At 39.9% G+C, this 22,961-nt stretch overlaps 1 protein-coding gene across 3 annotated transcripts in view; it reads right to left on the minus strand.

Moving 5' to 3' along the window:
* Positions 1-8,504: 8,504 nt before the first annotated feature.
* The window catches only part of TMEM117 (transmembrane protein 117), a 606,406-nt gene continuing 591,949 nt past the window's right edge, over positions 8,505-22,961 (minus strand). For all 3 annotated transcript variants that reach the window (XM_070789240.1, XM_019960751.2, XM_070789241.1), the window contains one exon: positions 8,505-10,265. In XM_070789240.1, the coding sequence (XP_070645341.1) occupies positions 9,619-10,265 (647 nt within the window). In that variant the 3' untranslated portion in view covers positions 8,505-9,618. The remainder of the gene's footprint in view (positions 10,266-22,961) is intronic.

Here is a 22,961-nt window from a genome sequence, read left to right on the forward strand (position 1 = left end):
GATTGAATGTCTCATCTCATCTTCTCCTGCCCTCGTACTGAGATTTGTGGCATCAGTTCCACTGGTTCTCAGGCCTTAGAGCTCTGGATTACATCACCACTTTCCTGTGTCTCCAGCTTGCAGAGAGCAGCTATGGGCCTTCATTGCCTCCACTATCTTTTGAGGTAATTCCTCATAATAAATCTTCATATATATATGCACATAGCTGTACATCTTCTATATCTATATGTTCTATTGGTTCTGTTTCTCTAGAGAGCCTTTGCTAGTATACCCCTCACTCCCCAGATCAAATGCAAACATTTATCCTGTTTCCCACCTAACTGAAAGAAATTGTTTGGCTGAGTCCATTCCCTTACAACATTTATCATCAAGGGGCTCAGAGAATTTGAGAACATTATGCTACTCAAGTGAGACAGTTCCAAGTACAAGTATACTGCTTCACTATATAGCTATTCAATCAAATTTTACCTCAAGGCATTGCTATATGCAAGATCAAGGACTTTATAATTGAATAGGCGATTCAGATATGCAAACCTATAAAGAAAGAGAATGTTAAAGACGCTTTGATAGATGACAGTGGGTCATGTATGGGGAGTCATTTTCAGTTTGGAAGGTGAAAAAAGCCTTAAAGAGATGATACTTGAGTTAATCCTAGGGGTCATGGTAGAAAAGGGTATTTCAAACAGGAGACACTGACAATAGCAGGGTTAAGTGATATGGTGGCTCACCAGGGGAGTAGTAAGTAGTTCAACATGGATGGATGATCAGAACCTTGTGGGCATGGAAGTCAGAGACAGTCTTTAGTGCCAGAGAGAATTCTGCACTTTAGCAATGATCCCTGAATTGATGTTTGTGAGACAGTTACCTATGGAACTTTTAAAACTCAGCTCAGTGGCAGTTCTATCCAAAAGCCACTGAGTTTGAACTCCTAGATGTGAGACGTGACTGGGTTTACATTTTGTAAATGCTTCTCCAACTAGAAATTACAAAAATTGTCCCTGTCCTTTATAAGCAGGGAGCTAAAGGTGTTTCCTAGAATCCCTTGTAGTTAGGCAGACCCTGAAACAGAATTTTGGCCAAGGGCATGGGCTTCTGAGGTGGCTCAAGTGGTAAAGAATTCGCCTGCCAATGCAGGAGATGCAGGCAGAAGGTGTCGGTTTGATCCCTAAGTCAGCAAGATCCCCCGGAGGAGGAATTGGCAACCCCCTGCAGTACTGTTGGCTGGGAAATCCCATGGATGGAGGAGCCTGCTGGGTTATAGTCTACAGGGTCACAAAGAGTTGGACACAACAGAGTGACTGAGCACACACACGTGCTGAAAGTGATGTAGGGCACTTCTAGGTCCGTTCCTAAAACTTACTGTGAGATTTTCCTCACCTTCTCTCTTTTCTCACCAGACACTATTTTAAATACACAGAAAACTCTAGAGTCAAGGAACCATTGTTGCAATATGTCTGGATCCCCATATGGCTGGATGGAAGGCCACCCAGTGGACACCTGATTCAGTTGCAACACGAGCAAGAAATGAAACCCTATTATGTGTAGGCATGGGGAATTTGCAGTTGTGCACAATAACATTAAAAACTACTACTGAGCAATAAGTGGTCACTGAAAAGGTGAAGTAATATGACCAGATTTAGGAAAATTGTTTCATTAATGTGTGGAAATGGATTACACTGGATAAAGGCGAGCATTGGGAAGAACGCTGCAGCTATCCTGAGGAGAGATGATGAGATCTCTGTGTGGCAGTCAGTGATAATGACAGACAGTAGGAGACAAGACCTGTGAGACACGAAGTAAATGCAATCTATTCCCACTGGAGACCATTTGGATATGTAAATGGCAGAATCTGCCGGCTTTCTGGCATATTTGAAACTCTAAATATTGCTCATAAAATTCAGGAACATTATAATTTGTTCAAAGATAGTTTTATAGTAATTTCATCACTGTCAAATTGGAATAGTAATTGTTAGAGTTGTCTTTCTCGATTTGGCCATTGCTTTTTCTCCTATCTTACACATTTTGTTTCATTCAAGAGTGATCTTTAAGTACAAATCTTTTCTCATGTTGGTTAGATCGAAGTCAACTGAACTATCCAGATAAAATAATGTATTCAAGGCAAATGTCTCTAAGCTGAATGGAAAACCACAATCCTGTTTTAAAATATCATTCTTTGAAGCACCATGGCTTGGCTGAAGCGGCGCCTTAATGCCATGGGCTATGCAGTTGGGCTTTTTCTGAAAGGCAAGGCTGGAGCAACACCCTGATTCAGAAATAGCTACCTTGACTGCTTGCTAATACAGTTGGAGGATGCTGAAGGGCAGGGGCTCAGGTGTGTGCGTGTTGGCTCTTGTCTAAATGTGAGGACACAAGCCCTTTCACTTTAGGATTTATGAAAGGTGGTGGATTACTGGCACGATGAGAAAATCCTGATAGGAGAAGCTAGTAAAGTGATCATAAAAGGAAGGAAATAATTGAAGAACTCTAGAGCAGAGGAAACCTTGAGGAATAAGTTTGGCTCAGCAGCTCCAAGGGATTATGGTCATTGATTTCAGACAATTTAGCCACTTGCTCCAAACTAAGGAATCTGAACTTCCGTTAAAAGTGAAAAGGGATTACATTGCAGTTTGCAGAGTTCAAAACCACTACAGAGAGACAGAAAACTGGGAACAAACAGGCTAACCACATTCAATGCTGTCTGGAGCTGCTGGTGAAGGCAAGCCCCGTAGCTCCCTTGAAAGATGAGCACTGGAGGGACCTGAACCTCAGGCCTGGGACATTACCTCCCACCTGCACGGATTGTTGCTGTTCACAGGATGTGTTCACATGTAGTCTAAGCTTATTCTTTTCAAAAACTCTGTGAGCTATTCCCATTTTATGGATGAGAAACTAAAGTTCAGAGTGTTCAAGTGTCATATTTTCAAGATCAGTGCTTGCAATACAGCTTGCTCACCTTGGTGAAGACTTTAAATGATAAATTATGGATGATTACTTCAAAATATGGTTGTTTCCAGAGTCCATGTTCAAATTATGCTTTCTAAAACTGGCCAATCACTAAGCATTTTTTATAGTTTAAATATTCATAACTACATATTATTACTCTGGCATCTGCCCGAGGGTTCATTTAAAATATGCAGAGGTCCATTCTTTCCTTTCCCACCAGGAAAGGAAACCATGCAAGAAACCAGTTCCAATGTTGGAGATTGTATTAGGACAAATCTGTGTTGTGGTTCTATAAATGTAGCTTAAATCAGAACACCTGGCAATGAATGCCATTTATAATTCAAACTTACCTGTTTCAATCATATGATTTAACTTGCAAATTGCTTCCAGACAGCTGTTTGAAATTATTTAATCTAGATTCTTGAGAGATAAGAATTGCTAGAAAGCACGCATCTTATGGTGTTACCACTGCTTCTCAGGTCATCCTCACCAAAGATCCTGTTTAAAAGATACTCTAGTTTAGATGGATCTTTATGAAGGATTGTAATGGAAAATAATGGGGCTTTGCATTCAGGCAAATTTGGGTTCTAATCTTAACTCTGTATTTGCTAGCTTTATTATCTTGGCCCAGTTAATAAACCTCTCTGAACCTATTTCATCATCTATGAGATTAAATTAGGGCTTCCCAGGTGGTTCAGTGGTAAAGAATCCACCTGCCAAAGTAGGAGATGCAGCTTCAATCCCTGGGTTGGGAAGATCCCCTAGAGGAGGAAGTGGCAACTCACCACAGTATTCTTGACTGGAGAATCCCATGGACAGAGAAGCCTGGAGGGCTACAGTCTATGGAGTCCATACTTATTCTTAATGGTTAATGGGAGGATTAAATGGGATAATTTGTTTGCACATAGAAAATAATCAAAATGATATAATATTGATATGAAGAATGAACAAAGATCTAGATAGAACAAAATATTTAAGATGAGGAACATCTATAAATTTGTTTTATTACTGTAGTTCTCAACTGTAAATTATAGTGGTCCTCAATCATGCAGGTTAAGCCCTTAAAAAACCTAGTAGTAAAATTACGTGGTGTTAAAAAACTTGAAACCTTATGAAAAATTATGTTAGAAGACAGAGCTTAGAAATAAGCCTATGAAATATATTAGATGTGTTTCATAGTCTCTGAAGTAACTGATACTTCACACTCAGAATCAGTGGTATTTTACATGTGTTAAAATAGTAATAATCCTATCTAACTTTTTTTAGTGTTTCTCACTAAATTTTTAGTGTTTGTCACTAAAAATTTTCAGAACGTCTATCCCAAAGGATCTGCAAGATATTTTTGTTCACAAGATGTCAGCTTTTATATGCTAATAATACACTACAGACGTTGCCCTCATGTCTGATCTCTCATCATGGAAGCTGCAGCCTTTCAACTGTTACATGTTGATTTCGTCCTTCTATTCTCATGTTGCCCCCTCCACCAACACCTATGTCTGTAGTTTGTTTCCAAGGTCTCATACCCCCACTTTTGGGTCTCACCACACTCCCTGGGGCAGATGCGGCATCATTTGAGTGTAAGGATGCTTAGGAAACCATCCAACCTTTTGCATCACCCCCTCAGTTGTATTCAACATCTTTTTGAGTCTCCTGCCTAACAGGCAGGAGTACTGCCCTCATGATAACTTCATGTTGAAGTTCCTTTGACAACAGCCACCCTCCAGTCCCTGAAGTTTCAAGGCGCATTTGCACTAAAACTGCCATTTTTCGTTTCCAAGACTTCCTTGCTGCGTTTCCAGCCACGCTCTACCATCTGCCTAACCTTCTCTTTCTGTTATAAATATCCATGTCATTTTCCAATTATCTTCAACAAGAATGACTTGTAAGCCACAAATGCTACATCTCAACTTCTCTAATTGTTTGATTATACTACAGCCTGGTCCAGCCTGAACGGTAGCAAGCCAAATACACCTGACCTTGGGTTTCTTATCTATGTTTGTTCTCGTTAATCACAACCGCATGTACACAAACATGTTTAAAAATAAAAATAGGGATAAAGAAGAAAAGTGCCAGTTTATCTGTTGCAAAACTAATTCAATTGCTCTCTCCTTCCTAAGGGCAGAGGGGTTAATAGATTATAGAGTTTGGTTCTGCAGAACAAAGCTAGGGGAAATCAGGCCCTAGTGAAAGTGAAAGTGAAAGTGAAGTCGCTCAGTCGTGGCCGACTCTTTGGCTTCTACCGTTCAGGCTGGACCAGGCTGTACTATAATTGAACGGACTCTGTGGGAGAGGCAGAGGGTGGGAAGATTTGGGAGAATGGCATTGAAGCATGTATAATATCATGTATGAAACGAGTTGCCAGTCCAGGTTCGATGCATGATACTGGATGCTTGGGGCTGGTGCACTGGGATGACCCAGAGGGATGGTATGGGGAGGGAGGACGGAGGATGGGGAACACATGTATACCTGTGGTGGATTCATTTCGATATTTGGCAAAACTAACACAATATTGTAAAGTTTAAAAATAAAATACAATTAAAAAAAAATAAAATGTAAAAAAAAAAATAAAGTCAAAAAAAAAGAAGTTGAGATGTAGCATTTGTGGCTTACAAGTCACTCTTGTTGAAGATAATTGGAAAATGACATGGATATTTATAACAGATAGAGAAGGTTAGGCAGATGGAAGAGCATGGATGGAGTTTGGTTCTGCAGAACAAAGCTGGGGGAAATCAGGCCAGATAGCATAGAAAGTCGCATCTCCACCTGAGAGAGAAAAGTCAATAAAAGCACAATACCCAGATTGGGGTTGCATACCCGAGAATGGGAGAAGGCAATGGCGCCCCACTCAAGTACTCTTGCCTGGAAAATCCCATGGACAGAGGGGCCTGGTTGGCTGCAGTCCATGGGGTTTCGAAGAGTTGGACATGACTGAGTGACTTCACTTTCACTTTTCACTTTCATGCATTAGAGAAGGAAATGGCACCCACTCCAGTGTTCTTGCCTGGAGAATCCCAGGGTCGGAGGAGCCTGGTAGGCTGCTGTCTATGGGGTTGCACAGAGTTGGACATGACTGAAGTGACTTAGCAGCAGCAGCACCCGAGAATGAGGGCTTCTCTGGGGGCTCAGAGGTAAATAATCTGTCTGCCAGTGCAGGAGATGTAGGTTTGATCTCTGGGTTGGGATGCATCCCCTGGAGAAGGAAATAGCTACCCACACCAGTATTCTCGACTGGGAAATCCCATGGACAGAGGAGACTGGCAGGCTACAGTCCATGGGGTCGCAGAGTTGGAAACAACTTAGTGACTGAACAACAATAATAACCCAAGAGTGAAATGTCAGTTTGCAGTGAGGACAAGTAAGTGGTAAGAAATGGTAGGGTGCTGAGATTTTGGCTGAGTGTCAGGTAATACAGTTGGCATCATAAACTATCTTCCCCAGTCGCTCAACAGTAAAGAACTCTCTTGCAAAGCAGGATACACAGGAGATGTGGGTTCAGTTCTTGGATTGGCAAGATTCCCTAGAGGAGGGCAAGGAAACCCACTCCAGTGTTCTTGCCTGGAGAATCCACATGGACAGAGGAGCCTGATGGGCTATAGTCAATAGGGTTGCAAAGAGGCAGACATGACTGAAGAGACTTAGCGTGAATGCATGGGACTCATAAGACAGCCAAAGAGTATAACAGAATTGCTCGTAGAGCGCAGTCATGAGATATGACAGTGCTATCGACTCTTACTTTCAGATATGAGTGTCTGTGTTAAACAACTTTCTGTTGTCTTGTCAGCAGGTAGTGCTACTGGACACTACATGTGAAATCTGATGCTATAAAGGTGACAGTGGATTTTGTGTCTGAGGACTCAGAATAAATGAAGGAGAAATAATTCTTAACATTTCTAATAGGATTCACTGATGATCTTAGATGTGCAAGAAGATAAGTGAACACAATAAGGAGCCACCACGGGGAGATGAGATAAATGACTGTGGTTATATGATTTAAATGGGTATGTGATGATAAGATTTATGTCTAGGAATAGATTATAAGGCATAAATTCAAGTGTTTATTTAATTTTCCATTTAAACTGCTAATGAAGTACTCTATGATATAGGATACTAAAATCATGTCAAATTAGTACAATTTCTACACTGCACAGAAGGAAATACTATAATTACTGAACAGTAGAAATATAATTGTTTATAGTCCTTAAGCATCACAGCAATTAAGTCATCACATTTGTTATGCTTTCTTTAGAATTTTGGTTAGTAATTTTTAATCCTCGTCTTTTAACTCTGCATTTCCTGAATTTACTACACATTTTTTAAGTGTCCTTGATAGTCCAAAAGTTTTGGTATTCATAAAGCTCTGTGGAGTCATAACCCAGTGACATAGAAGTCCAGATCTGAGACTAAGCATGGCTGGGTGCGATTTTGACTTTGATTTTATTTCATTTCCCGATCTTTAGTTGGGATAGGTGCAAATGGAATGTACAATACAACAAAAGAGGTAGCAAAAGGAGGGAGACCCATGTGCTGGTGAAAAGGTCAAGAGTGGTCGATACAACTGAATACTGGAAGCCTTTGAAGGCTTGAATCTTGTTTGACCATCAAAATGTCATCCTTGGAAATTATTCCATTTGATACTAAAATTCATGGAAACTTTAAAGACATATTTTCATATCAGCTGATATCCAGTTTCCCCAGGAAACCCCCTACATCACCTGAGCATAGTGCTCCAAGGCTGATGGATTGCTTTATCTCTTATCTTATCTCTGCTGACGAGATTCCTTCATGAAGTCCTTCTTCTGTAAGAGCCATGTAAAGATCCTCAATATTTTAATAAGGACTACATACAGACAATAACACCCACTTTCTAAATCAATTCCTTCTTCATTCTACAAGACAATGACTTTCAGAAAAAAATAAAAATATAGTCTTAAGTGGCATTATCTACTTGTCCCAGAGCCAAAAGTTGAATGCCCCATGCTATGGAGATTTGGTAATGGCCAATGTCCCCACATATCAGGGATAATGTGGGAAGTTCCTTTGCACAGAAGGGGCAATGGGTTACCATGGTGAGCTTGATCTCTGCAATTTTAGTGTCAGAGATATTTATGTTCCTAAGTACCCCATGCATGCTATTAAAGGTAAAAGAAACAGCAGGGGCATGGTTCCAATTGCTGAGCAAACAATGGTAGAAAGATGTTTATTAAAGCTGACTCTCAAGTGACAGATAAATGCATAGTTCTATTATGCATGCTAATTTCAACATACAGCAAGCTTAAAAGCAGATAGATCAAAACAAGAGAGGTTTTAAAAAATCATAAAGACAAAATAGAGCTATGTTGGTATGTGACAAGAAAATAATTCTGCCTTAAAAGTGAATCTTCCTCAATCCCCTCAAGAAACATGTAACCACAATTTATGGAACAAAATTAAAACCAAGTTGGGATTGTCCCATTTCTTAGCTTGCCTGGCTTTGAGTTAAAAAAAAAGGAGGGGGGGGGTGCTGTTGTTAAATTAAGATACAATTGATCCTTCTATTATAAACAAAAAACTAGATCACATAATTACTGATGTATAATTCTGATTTATTAATGTGCGATGTTTAGTTCTTAAAAAAAAGGAAAACAACACAAACACACACACACAAAACAAGCCAATAAACAGACTTTTTCATGCGCATCTTCTTTTCTACCTCACAAAGTTCCATGGCATGATTTTTAGAGGTGTTCCCTTGCTCAGGGTTGGCATACGTTTTTCAATTTTCACTGTCCAGAGCCATATTTACAGAAAGATGTACAAATATTGTAGATGGTAGCCTGCACAACCCTCACATGATTAAAACTTCAGTTCCTTGGTTTTCTAGGGCTTTGTGTAAATGCCAATACACTTCAGAGTTTACCTAACTGTGCCTCTCAACCTTTGGTCCCAAAGGTGAAGGGCAGGATTTTTAATCAGGTAGCAATTTATCTGTAATTAGGAAAACATAATTACGTATTATCATCTAATTGCAATTACTGGTTGGACAAAGTCACATTTCACAAGTAGTGACCCATGCTGGATTAGTGTTCTCCTATTACTGAATTCTGCATCTGTATTTGTATTTGGCAGGAAGCCAATAAAAATTCAAAGGTAATCACTATGCTTCTCTGCAGTCCAGCTGTCAAAGTCACCAACTTCATTGCTGAATAAGAAAGCGAGACATACTTTCTGAACCACATCTTGGCTATATCTGTTTCCTGCTCAGACATCAAGTGGAGATCAAAATAACTGTATACAAAAAAAAAAACAAAAAACCACAAACCCATGTGAAGTAGGTTAGAGAACTGTTCCACGCTTCATTTCTGGTACAGTTAAAAAGTTTAATGTCTCAAGGCACCACTATGGTTGAACATTGGATACGCGGGTAACCAGCTAATCTAGTAGGCTGTAAAGTCAGTAAATAGCTTGTGCAACTGTGAAAAGCAATCTCTAGAGAACTGTTAGATATACTGTAGGCACAGGTATCATAATAATACAAATAGAAAACAATGAGTCCTAGAAAAAGCATGTTGAGCACCGTTGTGGCATCATTTGTATTTCTTTACCTAACGCTATGTAAACCTCACATTTACGAAAGGAAAGACTAACTTCTGAAAGTTACACTCAAGGTTGCTCTTTGTGCTTTCCCCAAAAGTGGATCTAGTTCGTCGGTGTACTTTTAGAAGTCGTTGGATCTCCGTCACCCTCAGTGGTGCTGGTTGATTCATTCAAGTGCGAGCTCAAGTTCTCCGATGTTAGGTGGGAAGACTTGTAGACGATCTCATTGAAGTCAGACCTGATGCACACCAAGGCGGGGTCATTCAGTGGGTCTTCCACCGAGGCCTGGGTGTTTTCTCTTGTGATTCCCATGTCCTTGCTGTGTTCCGAGGGGGATTTTCTTCTCATGCGAGTATAAGTTTTGTCTTGATTCTCCATGCCTTGCTCATTTTTCAAAAACCGTCCAAAGAACCAAATGAAGAATCCAAACCACACAAAAGCTATTAAACTTGGAACAAAAGCCAGACACTTGACATCAAGGCTTGCCCCTATGAACCTGCTGTGGAGGAACATGTCTCCCTCAACATAGGTTTTATTAGTCCGAGGGTTGGTGTGGTTGGACCGCCATTCCCAGGATAGCTTGGTTCTGTTCAAATCCTTTAGACTCTCTGAGTCTTTGACTGTATATATCTTCTGTCCTGGGCCAATATACTGTCCATATTCATGAGGCTTATAAAATATCTGATTCTTCCACATATTAAGATCCAAAATCAAGACGAGAAAGATAATTCCATAGTTAAACCATTTACCTGCATAAAAAAGAAATACTGTGTATTAGTCAAAGACTGATAAAACTGCAATACGGGTTTTCTCCTATAAAATGGAGATAATGGTATTATAGCATGAACTGTTAATGTTTTAGACCCGTTAACAATTTTTTGAGGGTACTATACTGCCATTAAGTCAGTTGGCAAAGGAATTTACTAAATGGATGTTAAGCATGTGAAAATGTAACTCTTGATCCCAGAGCCAGTAATTTATGGTATTTATACTAACTAGACAAAGTCTCCTGGCTTTTAAGGCACCACCACTATACTCTAATTGGGTTTCATGTAGGTTATTCTCCAGAACATTTCAATTAAGGTTTAAAAACAAGTTCTAATAAAATTCTTAGAAAAGTCCAACATATGACTGAATATCTCTTATGGTTTTATAATTATGTCTGGGAAAGAAATAAATCGTCTTGCAACGTAAGCACAACAGTGCATCAATTGAATTCACATTGCTGTTTGTTGGTGACCTGTCGATTAAACTATTAGTCGATGTGGTTCAGATCAATAATCCTTGAGCATTCATTTCAAGACTTTAAAAACATCAAATTCTCATTGAACAGAATCCATTCATCAGACATATAAATATAACCAAAGCTTTAGAAGATATGATTTGGAGAGACTATAATCACTATGACTTCTTTGTAGGATTTAAAAGTCCTATATAAATAAGATATTATTTAGAGACATATTATCTAGTGAAATCTTTGCATCTTTAAATGGAAATAATGTGGAAAAACTTTGAAGGGATACTATATTCCATTATAATTTTTATTATAATTCGTTACAAATTTTACAGTATGAAGTGTTAGCTTAGTAACACTTCATAGTTTTGCTATAGCAAATAATGTGATATATTTACAGATTCTAAAAGCTTTAGTTATTATATATAATGTCAAAATTATTTTGTATTTAAAAATAATGATATTTAACATTATTAAGTTACTGCCCTCACATGACAACTAGGATCTTGGGAAAATGTCTTAAACTAAAACTGGTAAACACGTATTTTGTAATACATACTTCAATAGAACACATAGCTTAAATATGACCTTGGGTAAGGAAAGGAGGTTAGGAAAATATTTTATCATCATTACACATTTTCAAGCTCCTATAATGTGCAAATACGAGGGCTTTCCCAAATCCTCGTCTGGATTCCAAAACCTATTAGCTACATTAACTTGAGTTAGTTGCTTAAATTCTCCAAACTCCAATTTCTTTACAAGCATAAAATAACAGTACTTATTAAAGTGGTTAACATTTCATGAGATTATTATATACTAAGCACAATGTTTGCTATATAAATAGAACTCAGTAATTGTCACTAATATTATCATCAAAGCCTTGCCTAAGTCATGATAATGTCTTCATTTGCATGGAAAGGTACAACTTCTCTATGAAGAGAATTTATTTAAACCACAGGAAGGGAAATTATAACTGCCTGTCCTAAAATCATTCACTATACAGGGTTTATAATATTTGTAATGAAAATTCTTGCCTGAATGATTAGTTTGGCACACCCAAACTATAAATTAAAGTGGGGATGCTGGAAACATCTCCAGATATGAAAAGATGCTTATAACACCTCGTACTGTTAAGTTCAAGCCAGTCCTGCCCTCTTGTATCTTCAAAATGAAAACAGCATCAACCCTAAAATAAATCAAGAAAGCTCAAGCCAGAGAAATTCCACCAAATTCAAAGGCAGGCATCATTGCCAGATATTTATTGTATTCATAATAGACTCTGTGGAGGATACCTTAGTAGATCCTGAGGGCATATATTACTGCCTTCAAGGAAGGAACTTACCATCTTACGGGAAAAACAGAACAGAGACATCAACAGATAAATAATAATAATAAGAGGCCACATCTAAGAGGTGCCGAAGGAGTGATACAAACCATAAAGCTGAAGACATTGAGAAAATGGACTAAAAACTGAGTGCTAATTCTGCAGAAAGGATTTTGAAGGAAGTAGCAATTCATGTGGTCAAGAAAGAAAAGGAGGACAGGGAACAGTTTGGAAAATATTATGTTTCTTTTAGTATATGTTTTTATTATGCTGCAGATAGAATAATGTACAGAAAAAGATCAGCTAATGTGGAAGAGACGGGGCAGAGAGAAGGGAAAGAATGGAGACTGTTGTAGGAAAAGAAGGCACAGCAAAATGAGAGACAGGTGATATGAAAAGTTCAGGGATTCTCATTCAGTATCATAGAGGCACTAAGTTTGTAGCTTTCGTGATTGAAGCAGTTAGGAGAGGGGTTTTGGCTCCTTCTCTGTTGTAGGAGATCCATACTTATTCTCCTTTTGTAAACGACATGGGTTATGAAGCTATGGGGAGGGGAAGAGGTCCTTGAACTTATAGGACTGACCATCAACTTTTTGACTCACAAAGTGAAAAAAGTGAAAGTACTAATTTCTCAGTCATGCCTGAATCTTTCCAACCCTTTGGATTGTAGCTCAACAGGCTCCTCTGTCCACGGAATTCTCCTGGCAAGAATACTGGAGGAGGTATTCCCTTCTTGGGGGATCTTCCTGACCAAGGGAGCAAACCCGGGTCTCCTACGCTGCAGGTAAATTCTTTACCATCTGAGCTCACAAAGTCTCCTTGGAAAAACCCTGTTTAGATCACATTTATCAACTCATGAACAGAGCAGTCTCCCATATGGGGTTTCTGTTTCTAGGGTAATGATGTCAGAAATTGAACATAAGCAGCACCACAGAATCAGAAAGGAAAAGGAGGAATGCTCATGGAGCATAGAGAAGGGTGCTTTTCTGGTGGCTAGAAGATGCTCAGTGAATAACAGTAAAAGGAAAAAATAAATAAAATCAGGGGAAAAAAGTGGTAGTGAATTTACAGTGATCAAACTGAAGGAACCCTGCAGATAGAAAGAGCTTTTTTTCATACTTTCAAATTATTTTCTCTACCCAAGTTGAATGGTGCTGGGTCAGCCTGACCACTAAACATTCACATTAAAAAATCATGTTATGTCACTTCTCAAGTGACCTGGTGTCCATATATTAAGACAAGAGAAAAAAAAAAAAAAAAGAGAGAGAGAGAGAGAGAGAAAAGACAAGAGGAAGGAGACACCAGTTAAAAATGTGTTGCCTGACATGGATACCATTACTCTGCTCTAACACATCTTTACTGATTTGTGAGAGGGGAATCATAGTGACAAAAACTGCAGCCTGGACATCAGCAGATGGAGATCAAATACTCAGTACAATTTGGGTAATGTGTTTAACCTCTCCAGATCTCAACGATTTTAGTTTCAAATTGAGTTAACAGAAATAGATGCCTTCCAGTTCTATGATTCTATCCTCTTCCCCCAAGCCCTTCTATTTGTTAACCATGTAAATTCAATTTTTTGTGCTGTGAAATGGAGAATACCATCAGCGTTGTTGTTCAGTTACTCGGTTATGTCCAGCTCTTTGTGACCCCATGTACTGTGGCATGCCAGCCTTCCCTGTCCTTCACTATTTCCCTAAGTTTGCTCAAATTCATGTCCATTGAGTCAGTGATGCCACCCAACCCCTCCTCTGTCATCCCCTTCTCCTCCTGCCCTCAATCTTTCCAGCATCAGGGTATTTTCCAATGAATCAACTCTTCACATCAGGTGGCAAAAATACTGGAGCTTCAGCTTCAACATCAGTCTTTCCAATGAATATTCAAGGTGGATTTCCTTTAGGATTGACTGGTTGGATCTCTTTACTGTCCAAGGGACTCTCAAGAGTCTTCTCCAGTACCATAGTTCAAAAGCATCAATTCTTCGGTGCTCAGCCTTCTTTATGGACATGACTACTGGAAAAACCATAGCTTCAATTATCTGGACCTTTGTTGGCGAAGTGATGTCTCTGCTTTTTAAAATGCTGTCTAGGTTGGTCATAGCTTTTCTTCCAAGGAGCAAGTGTCTTTTAATTTCATGGCTGCAGTCACCATCTGCAGTGATTTTGGAGCCCAAGAAAATAAAATCTCTCACTGTTGCCATTATTTCCCCATCTATTTGCCATGAAGTGATGGGACTGGATACCATGATCTTAGTTTTTTGAATGCTGAGTTTTAAGCCAGCTTTCTCACTCTCTTCTTTCACCTTCATCAAGAGGCTCTTTAGTTCCTCTTCACTTTCTGCCATTGCTGCTGCTGCTAAGTCACTTCAGTCGTGTCCGACTCTGTGCGACCCCATAGATGGCAGTGCACCAGGCTCCCCCATCCCTGGGATTCTCCAGGCAAGAACACTGGAGTGGGTTGCCATTTCCTTCTCCACTGCATGAAAGTGAAAAGTGAAAGTGAAGTTATTCAGTCATATCCGACTCTTAGGGACCCCATGGACTGCAGCCTACCAGGCTCCTCCATCCATGGGATTTTCCAGGCAAGAGTACTGGAGTGGGGTGCCATTGCCTTCTCCATTTCTGCCATTAGGGTGGTGCTATCTGCATATCTGAGGTTATTGATATTTCTCCTGGAAATCTTGATTACAAGCTTCATCTAGCCCAGCATTTCACATGATGTACTCTGCATAGAAGTTAAATAAGCAGGGTATAGTATACAGCCTTGACATACTCCTTTCCCAATTTTGAACCCGTCTCTTGTTCCATGTCCGGTTTTAACTTTTACTTCTTGACCTGCATACAGGTTACTCAGACACTCATCAAACCACCTCAAAGGATCATCATGATTGTCAACTAAAAAACACAGTCACAACCTGAAAGTAGAGAGCTGTTTTATTTGGAGGGAAGGTTTAAGACTCCAAATCTGGGAAGTAGTTCTGAGAAAACTGGTCAAAGGAGGCAGAAGGGGAAGTCAGGAAGTTTGCAATAAAGGGAGCAGGCAGTTTGAACCTCAAAGATAATGTGTCAAGTTAAGGAATTTAGCATTGTATGTACAGGAAGATATAAGCCTCTGGGCTCACTGCGTTCACTCCTTTCATATGCACTTCAGCTGTCTGGGGCCAATCTTGTTTCCTTGTTCACCTTGCTTCTTGCATTCCCCCAGCCCCTAAGCAATCTCTGTGGGGGTGGCAGCATCTGCTGGATCTCAGTTTTGGGAGTCCTCATTCACATTTGGAGGCCAGATATCGGTGATGATTGTGACATTTCTTGTTTATTAATATGGCAGGAGATATTTTCATTTCACAGGATATAATGAAAAGTTGTGGACCTGCGAGGTGATGCTAATGGTAATGAACCTGCCTACCAATTCAAGAGATGTAAGAGACGCCAGTTCAAACCCTGGATCAGGAAGATCCCCTGGAGGAGGGCATGGAAACCCACTCCAGTATTTTTGCCTGGAGAAGCCCATGGACAGAGGAGCCTGGTAGGCTACAGTCCATTGGGTCACACAGGGTTGGACACGACTGAAGCGACTTAGCATGCATGCAAGCACAATGAGAAGGGGTGTTTGAGAGTTCTCTGAAATATACTGTTTGCCCAAAATGTAGGGTAGTATTATTTCTACAATTTCTTCTTTCTGCTTCTTCAATCCAGTTAATATACAATCTAAGTAGAGAGAAGAGCATGTTAATGGTTTCTAACAAAGATATATTCTCAATGTTTCAGTTTGGATAAAACAGAATGAATTACTGAGCAGTGACATTAATAGGTAGATATCACTGGACCAATTGGGCTCCATGCTGTCTCAGGTGGTAAAGAATCTACCTGCAAGGTGGAAGGCATGGGTTCAATCCATGGGTGGCAAGATCCCCTGGAGGAGGAAATGGCAACCCACTACAGTATTCTTGCCTGGAGAATTCAATGGACAGAGGGGCCTGGCGGGCTACAGTCAGACAGGATTGAGCGACTAACACTTTTACTTTCACTGAACTAATTACCCAAGAGGCCCCAGTGTGAATCTAAATGTGAAAATGCATTGTGAATCAGCATATTTAACATGTTAAAAATCCGTAGCAATTATAATTTGCCTACAGCTTGCAGTAGTATTAGTCCAGAGAAACGCACACAAAATGTGAAGCTAAATAACAGGGTACAGATTCTCCCCATACCCCCACTCCATTTCCACAGCCGAGAGACCACGTGGGGGTGGGGAAGTGTGGAGGGGAGAGCATTAGATGAGGCAGGATTCCTATTGATTTATTTCCTTTTCTGCTTCTGTGAAGGCAGCCTCCCCTTCCCCCCACTGCTGTAGTTGCTCAGTTGAAAATGCAACTGCTGAAAATAGAGAAGAAACAGCTCTTCTTACTTTTTGCATCCTGCCCACCTGACATAACTCCTGCTCCATTTATCCATCCGTACAGAGGAAGGATGTCCATCTTTCTCTAGAGTCCTTTTTTCCATTTTCCGACACAGTGTTTTGTTACCTTCATAATACTCTCTCCTCTTTAAAAAATTACTTTAATGAGATGCAGCAAACTAGAAAGCAAAATTAAGTGGGACAACTCAACTTAGTGTACTTGTCTATGAAGTGAAGGAGTTGAGTTATATAACCCTTAAGATTTCTTCCTAGTCCTAAAAGTCTCCTTGATGAGTCTATGAAATAAACACCGCCTAAACCTTAATGTTTTATGATGGAGTGGAAATCTCACCATTAGAGCAAAAAAGATGCAATATACATTTTTCAGATGGAGAAAGCTTTCCTTAAAAAAAAATGATTGTATATTCTCAGAAATGCTGTTTACCATAAAAAATAAATTTGAGTCTCTGAAATGACTCACATGAAAAGGTGTAAGACACAGAAAAAGAAGAAGACTAACAGTGCTTCTATTGCCATTTTTTCATGTGTGTTGTTGTGAATGTACAGTCAACCAACCATAACAAGAGGTTTGGTATTTTGGCATTAATTGTATGAGAGTTTTTGCATTTCCCCCTGTTGTTTCAACTACACAGCATAATGTAAATCAGCAAGGAGGAAGGGTAAGAACCCATACATTATTTCTATTTATCTCCTTCTCGAAATACCTCACTGTCTCCTTTAATGAGAAATCCCTGCATGGTGTTGTGGGATTGCCTCTTTCCTGTGTTGTGTGCTTGTAATGAATCTTACTGATTGGCAAAAATGATATTATGATGGTAATTTTATCATCTTGCTTTGTGGGAGCTTAGAGAATCCTGGGCTAGTTGATTTTAAAAGAATTCTTCATTAAATATCAGCTGCATTTTAGCATAGGAAATGACAAGAGTTTGGGGAAAAGTGTTATTTCTTTCAACTAAGGAAAAATACTATATGTGCTGATATTTCCACCTATAATGAACCTTTCATAATTCAAATATGCAATTATAATATTAAAAAAAAATCTTTTACTCAGTAGGGTTGCCAGTTAGTGTTGAGGTTGAGCTCTGCTGTTAGCACCTCTATAGCAAGTGGGGTCACCATTTGGGCGGACTCTATGCCCAGTGGTCACGCTCTACAAAGTCACCAGCATCCATTATGTGATCACAGGAAACCCTGACCTTGAAGAAGATGAAGTTTGTATAATTAAATAAATAACAGTGTGCTGTAATAGTTTCCTGGCCACGTTCAATATCCTCTCATTCCAGACCTGATCAGTGTAAACAGGGCACTCTGAGTTAGCGGCTCTTTAAGCACTGGCCCCACCCACCCCCACACCCGCCTTGCAACCAGGTAATTTAAGAATATCCAGAAACCACATTAAATGCTTGCGTCATGAGGAGACGGTTGAGCCAATCGAAGATACTTACTAAAAAGTTTATGAACTAATAAGAACTGAGTTAGTCAATTATCTCAAGACTTAAAAGCAAATGAATATAGCTTCTCAAATGCTTCTCTTGTCATTGTTACTTTCTTAAGTAGGAGACTACTCCTTTAGGACATAATCCAATATGATGAATAGAGGTAGAAACTTGTGATGATGAAAAGCACAAGAAAAGGATGTGACGTTGTACTGAATTCAATTACCATCACACTCTTTCTTGAGACTGGGAACTGTGCTATGCTCATTTCTGTATTCCCTAGATCCTCGTTTAGTTTTAGACACATGTTAAATCAGAAAGTGTCCATTAATCAATAAGTAAAGTCTGAAATACTATGTCCAGAAAAATTTCAAGGAATGAAGTTCTAGATTTTCAAATCAAATGCCGTTGTCACAATGATCTGGTGAATTCTAAGATACTGCTAAAATCAGATAAAGTCTGGAAAATTGGGAAAAACAAACTATTTATGTCTCAAAGAATATGACTAGTTATATATTTCAAGTCTTTCTTCTGGCTATAAAGAGAAATATCTCAAAAGCATTTGAGTTTTACTATAAAAACCCTCATCTATGCATAAATAAACCCAGGACACCTCATTCTGGACAGAACAGACCAGCTTAGGGGCAGCAAGGGCTGACAGGCTATGGGCAGAGCAACCATGGCCTTGAAGAAGATGAGTTTGGGACAAATAAAAGGAATTGTTGCTTTAGGTAGAAGTAAACAGTTAATGCTAGAGCTTCACAAATGTGTTGGAAATGGAAATTGCTGCAGGAAAGGTTCAGAAAAATTCATAACTAATAGAATAGCAAGAGATCCTTGTATGCTTTGGATAAATTCATGATCATTGGGGACTGTCATGGTGAAGAAGATGCATTGCATTTCCCTATAACAAGTCCCTTGCTAATTTTGCCAGACAGAATATTCTGCTGGATGCACCACTGGCCTGCCCTCGCCAGCACTTTCCATGATCTGATTGACACAGGAGAGCTCCTTAAAAAACAATCCTTGGGACCTCATTTGCCAAAAATCATGCACCTATGGAAATAAGACGAAGGACATTATTTTCATGCATTCTTTTCCACAGTTTCACCATTGTGAAGCACCTGTGCCCTCGCTCTGCTCAGGAAACTGAAATAGAACACTGACCTAGGGAGGCTTGTTCACTGCTACATTTTCCATTTTTGCCGAAAGGTTCCCATGGGCATCGTCATGCCAGTAGTGTGAATTCTCTCCTCACAGATGCACGGGCCTTCCTTCTGGCCTTTCCCCCAACCCTCTCCTAATTTACTCAGATGATGGCCACCAATGGGACACTTCTTTTGTCTGACTGGGATGACAGATGGCAGAGCTTCCAACGGGATCCGCATTAATAGGACTTGGGGAGCTTCAGAGTCTGAATTGAGAGGCCATTCCTCTCTGGCCTCCAGAGACTTAGTACATCATATTTTGAATCCATCTTTGCACTCATCTTATAGGTAAAAGGGAAGATGGCGAAAGAGATAATTATACGGTTGTATTTAGCATTTACTTTTAGGAGAATGAACAGTGGACTTGAGCTAAAAGCACCAGTGTGACCAAATCACTAACCATTTATCCCCTTTATTACTGAAGTCAAAATTCCCAGAAAAAAATATTTTAACACACCCTTGGAAAAGAGATGATTTATTTTTATAAGCTGTAGCTCAGCTTATAAAATGAAAGCTCATACATACTGCAGCAAACCATCTGTCGGGGGGGATCCAGATGAGCTAAACAGATGCAACAATTCAAGTTATTTCTGACATGCATAAATAAAACTAGCTAGGAATCAGGATTAAAAAATACTCAAATCCTAAAGGCTTTTAAAATGTCAATGGGAACTCATTAGTGTCAGATAACCCTCTACATATAGAGCATTTCATTGGGAGAGAGATTTTTTTTTTTTTTTCATTCCTAGCTTTGTCTTTCTCGAGGACTCAGAACATAACTGCTATTTATGTAACAGGAAAGAACTCAGAATAGTTGATAAATAATCAGAGAGCTCTCTCTCAGGCTACTTAGTATTTTTTGAATTATAGGGAAAGCAGATTCTGAATGGATAAAAGGAAAAGCTTTAGGTAAAAACAGTGAGAACTTACTGAGTGCTTGCTTCACGGCAGGCAATGCTTTAAGTACCTTGTACATATTAATTAATTTCATCCTCACTGCAATCCTATGGGGTAAGTATCATCACTGTCCCCATTTAACAGATGAAAATACTGAACCTCTAAGAGGTTAAAGAGCTTGACAAGGGCCCTGCCACCAGTTAGTAGCAGGGCTGGAATCTACACACCAAATCTTTACATTCCATTGCCTCAGCATGCACAGAACATCTTTTCCAGATCACAGAGAAATGATAATTGAGACCATCAAGCCATCCTTGATCCTGGAAGAATCCCAGCCATCCCTGTCTAGGCTCTTCTGGTGCAGAACAAACACAGAGAAAGCATTAGACAGAGCTGTCTGACAGTCTGTAGGATCCTTTTCTAGCCCTGTCTCCAGCTTCTTCTGGACCTTTCTCCAGTCATGCTCTGCTTTGGGACCTCCTCTGATTTGGCCCCAGCTCTGAACTTTCTACCTCCTCTCAGATATGCCTTTCTTCCTGACTACCCCATTTAAAAATTTTATTTATTTATTTGGCTGCATCAGGTCTTAGTTGGGGCATGCAGGATCTTCGTTGTGTCTGGCAGGATCTTTCGTTGGCCCCGCACAGAGTCTCTAGTTGTGGTACATGGGATGGCTCAGTAGTTGTGGCACATGGGCTGAGTTGCACTCCATGTGGGATCCTAGTTCTCCCACCAGGGATCGAACCCAGATCCTCTGCATTGCAAGGCAGAGTCTTAACCACTGGACCACCAAGGATGTCCCTACCCCATTTCTATTGAATGTGTATTCTGCCCCTTGGGTTTTGTTTGATAAGGCTTATAGAAAGTACATAAATGCTGAGATGAGAGGAACTCTGATTACAGGAAATGTTTCTGAGTAGCTGTATTTTTCAAAGTATGATCCTCTGGCTACCTGCATAGGCATCACTGGTGGTGCTCCAGAGAATGGCGGATTCTGGGCTCCACCTCATACCTGAGGCATCTGACTCTGGGTGTGTGGCTGATGGATCATTTACACAAGCTCTCCAGGTGATTCCCATACAAACTAAAGTTTCAGAACTATTGACAGAGCGTGTTTCATGCTTAATGATCCCAGGGGTGATTCTATATTTACTGACCAGGAAAGCATTAAGGTCTACCTACAAAAAGAAGCAGAACTTGGAGGAAACTATCAAGCTAGCATTTGTGATTCTCTTGGAAGTTTGTGGGCTACTAACTATTGAGCATGTTAAAATACAACACAGTGCACTATGTTTTAGAGATTTTACCTGGGTTTGCCCAGAAACAACTATTTTACAATATCAAGTAAAGTCAAAGGCCTTTCAGGGCAGATGGGTGGGACTGCAGAATGGCTTCAGCAACCTCTTCAGTCAATTCACAGAACAAAGAGAACAACAAAGACAAAACAAAAGGGGGAACGTTCTGATTTTCTTCAGTTTCCCTGGGTTGAGAAGATCCCCTGGAGGAGGACAAGGCAACTCACTCCACTATTCCAGCCTGGAGAATTCCATGGACAGAGGAGCCTGGTGAGCTACAGTCCATAGGGTCACAAAGAGTCAGACCCAACTGAAGTGACTTGGCACACACACATGCGTTCTTAAGTAGAACATGCTGAATTATGTAAGCTTTGGGCACCACAAAACCTGCCCCTACCCCTGTCTATAAATGACAGCATATATGACAAAGCTACATATAAGAGCCCTGAATTAAATATTTTTAACAGTTTTATTTTCCTTTCCGGCCAATGGACTCTATGAGCCTCCCTCCCCACCTCTCCTCTCCTTTTTTTAAACTTGATGTTCTGCACTCAAATAGGATATTTTTGAAAAGCCTTCTGATAGTCAGAGACAATATTAGTGCCATGATGGTCTGAGACAAGAGCTGATAGTAAGAACAGATGGTTCTGGCAAAAGCCCACCCAAAGGGATATGATGATACCACGTGTGTGATAGCTGTTTTAGAAGTCTGAGAGGGCAGTTGTGCTGCAGAGATTAAGTGGGGACTCTGAAACCACACTATGTGACCTGAACTCAAATTGATTGATTTACCCAGCAAATTTAATAGATGGGCCTCATTCATTTTGAATAGGAAAAGAAACCTGCTGTATCTTCCCTATTCATGAGCTCATTCTCCAATTTAGGAAGGTCGCCTCATGCTCAAAGCAAAAAACAGCCTTCAAGTTGGGAAGCAAAGGTTTTTTTGCAGCACTCAGATGTTCACGTTCTCTGCACTCAGGCTATTTTTATTCAGCAGCACAGACGGTCGTGTAAGCACAGATTTCTTTGGCAGTTTTTATTATAGCAGGTGTAGGATCCTAGGCCATTGTCCTTAAAACACACACGTTCACTACCCGCATTTGAACAGCTTGAGAACTAATGCCATTCTTTATTTGATTATGTAGCTTACTGATTCTTGCTAAAAAAAAAAGAATTATAAAACATAACTCCAAGAAGACTTGTTTAGATGAGAATGACTGAGATGTCATGAAAGAATATTATAATAAATCATATTCAAGCCATTTCAAGAGCAGGACACATTTGAAAATGGAATAATCTAAGCATCCACAAGAGAATGACTTGAGGCAAACATGGAACCTTGCCACAGCAGTTTAAGTTTCACTCAATCAGATGAGAAGTGGCCTGAACTCCCTAAAGGCACGTGGTCTGACTGGAGCTGTAGGATACCATTGTTTTAATCTCAGCAGCAAATGAAGAAGAAAGCACAAAGAGTATTCATGTTAAAAAAATACACTGAGCTGTATGTTGTGAAAAAGAAACCCACCTAATGAGCAAAACCCAGGCAGAGTGGCCTATGGAGTGTGGCAGAGACAGCTAGTGATATTCCTAGGCTAGAATACAAGACCTGATACCACATGGCTACTCAATGGC

Source organism: Bos indicus, chromosome 5 (assembly GCF_029378745.1).
Source record: "Bos indicus isolate NIAB-ARS_2022 breed Sahiwal x Tharparkar chromosome 5, NIAB-ARS_B.indTharparkar_mat_pri_1.0, whole genome shotgun sequence".
Classification (NCBI taxonomy): Eukaryota; Metazoa; Chordata; class Mammalia; order Artiodactyla; family Bovidae; genus Bos; species Bos indicus.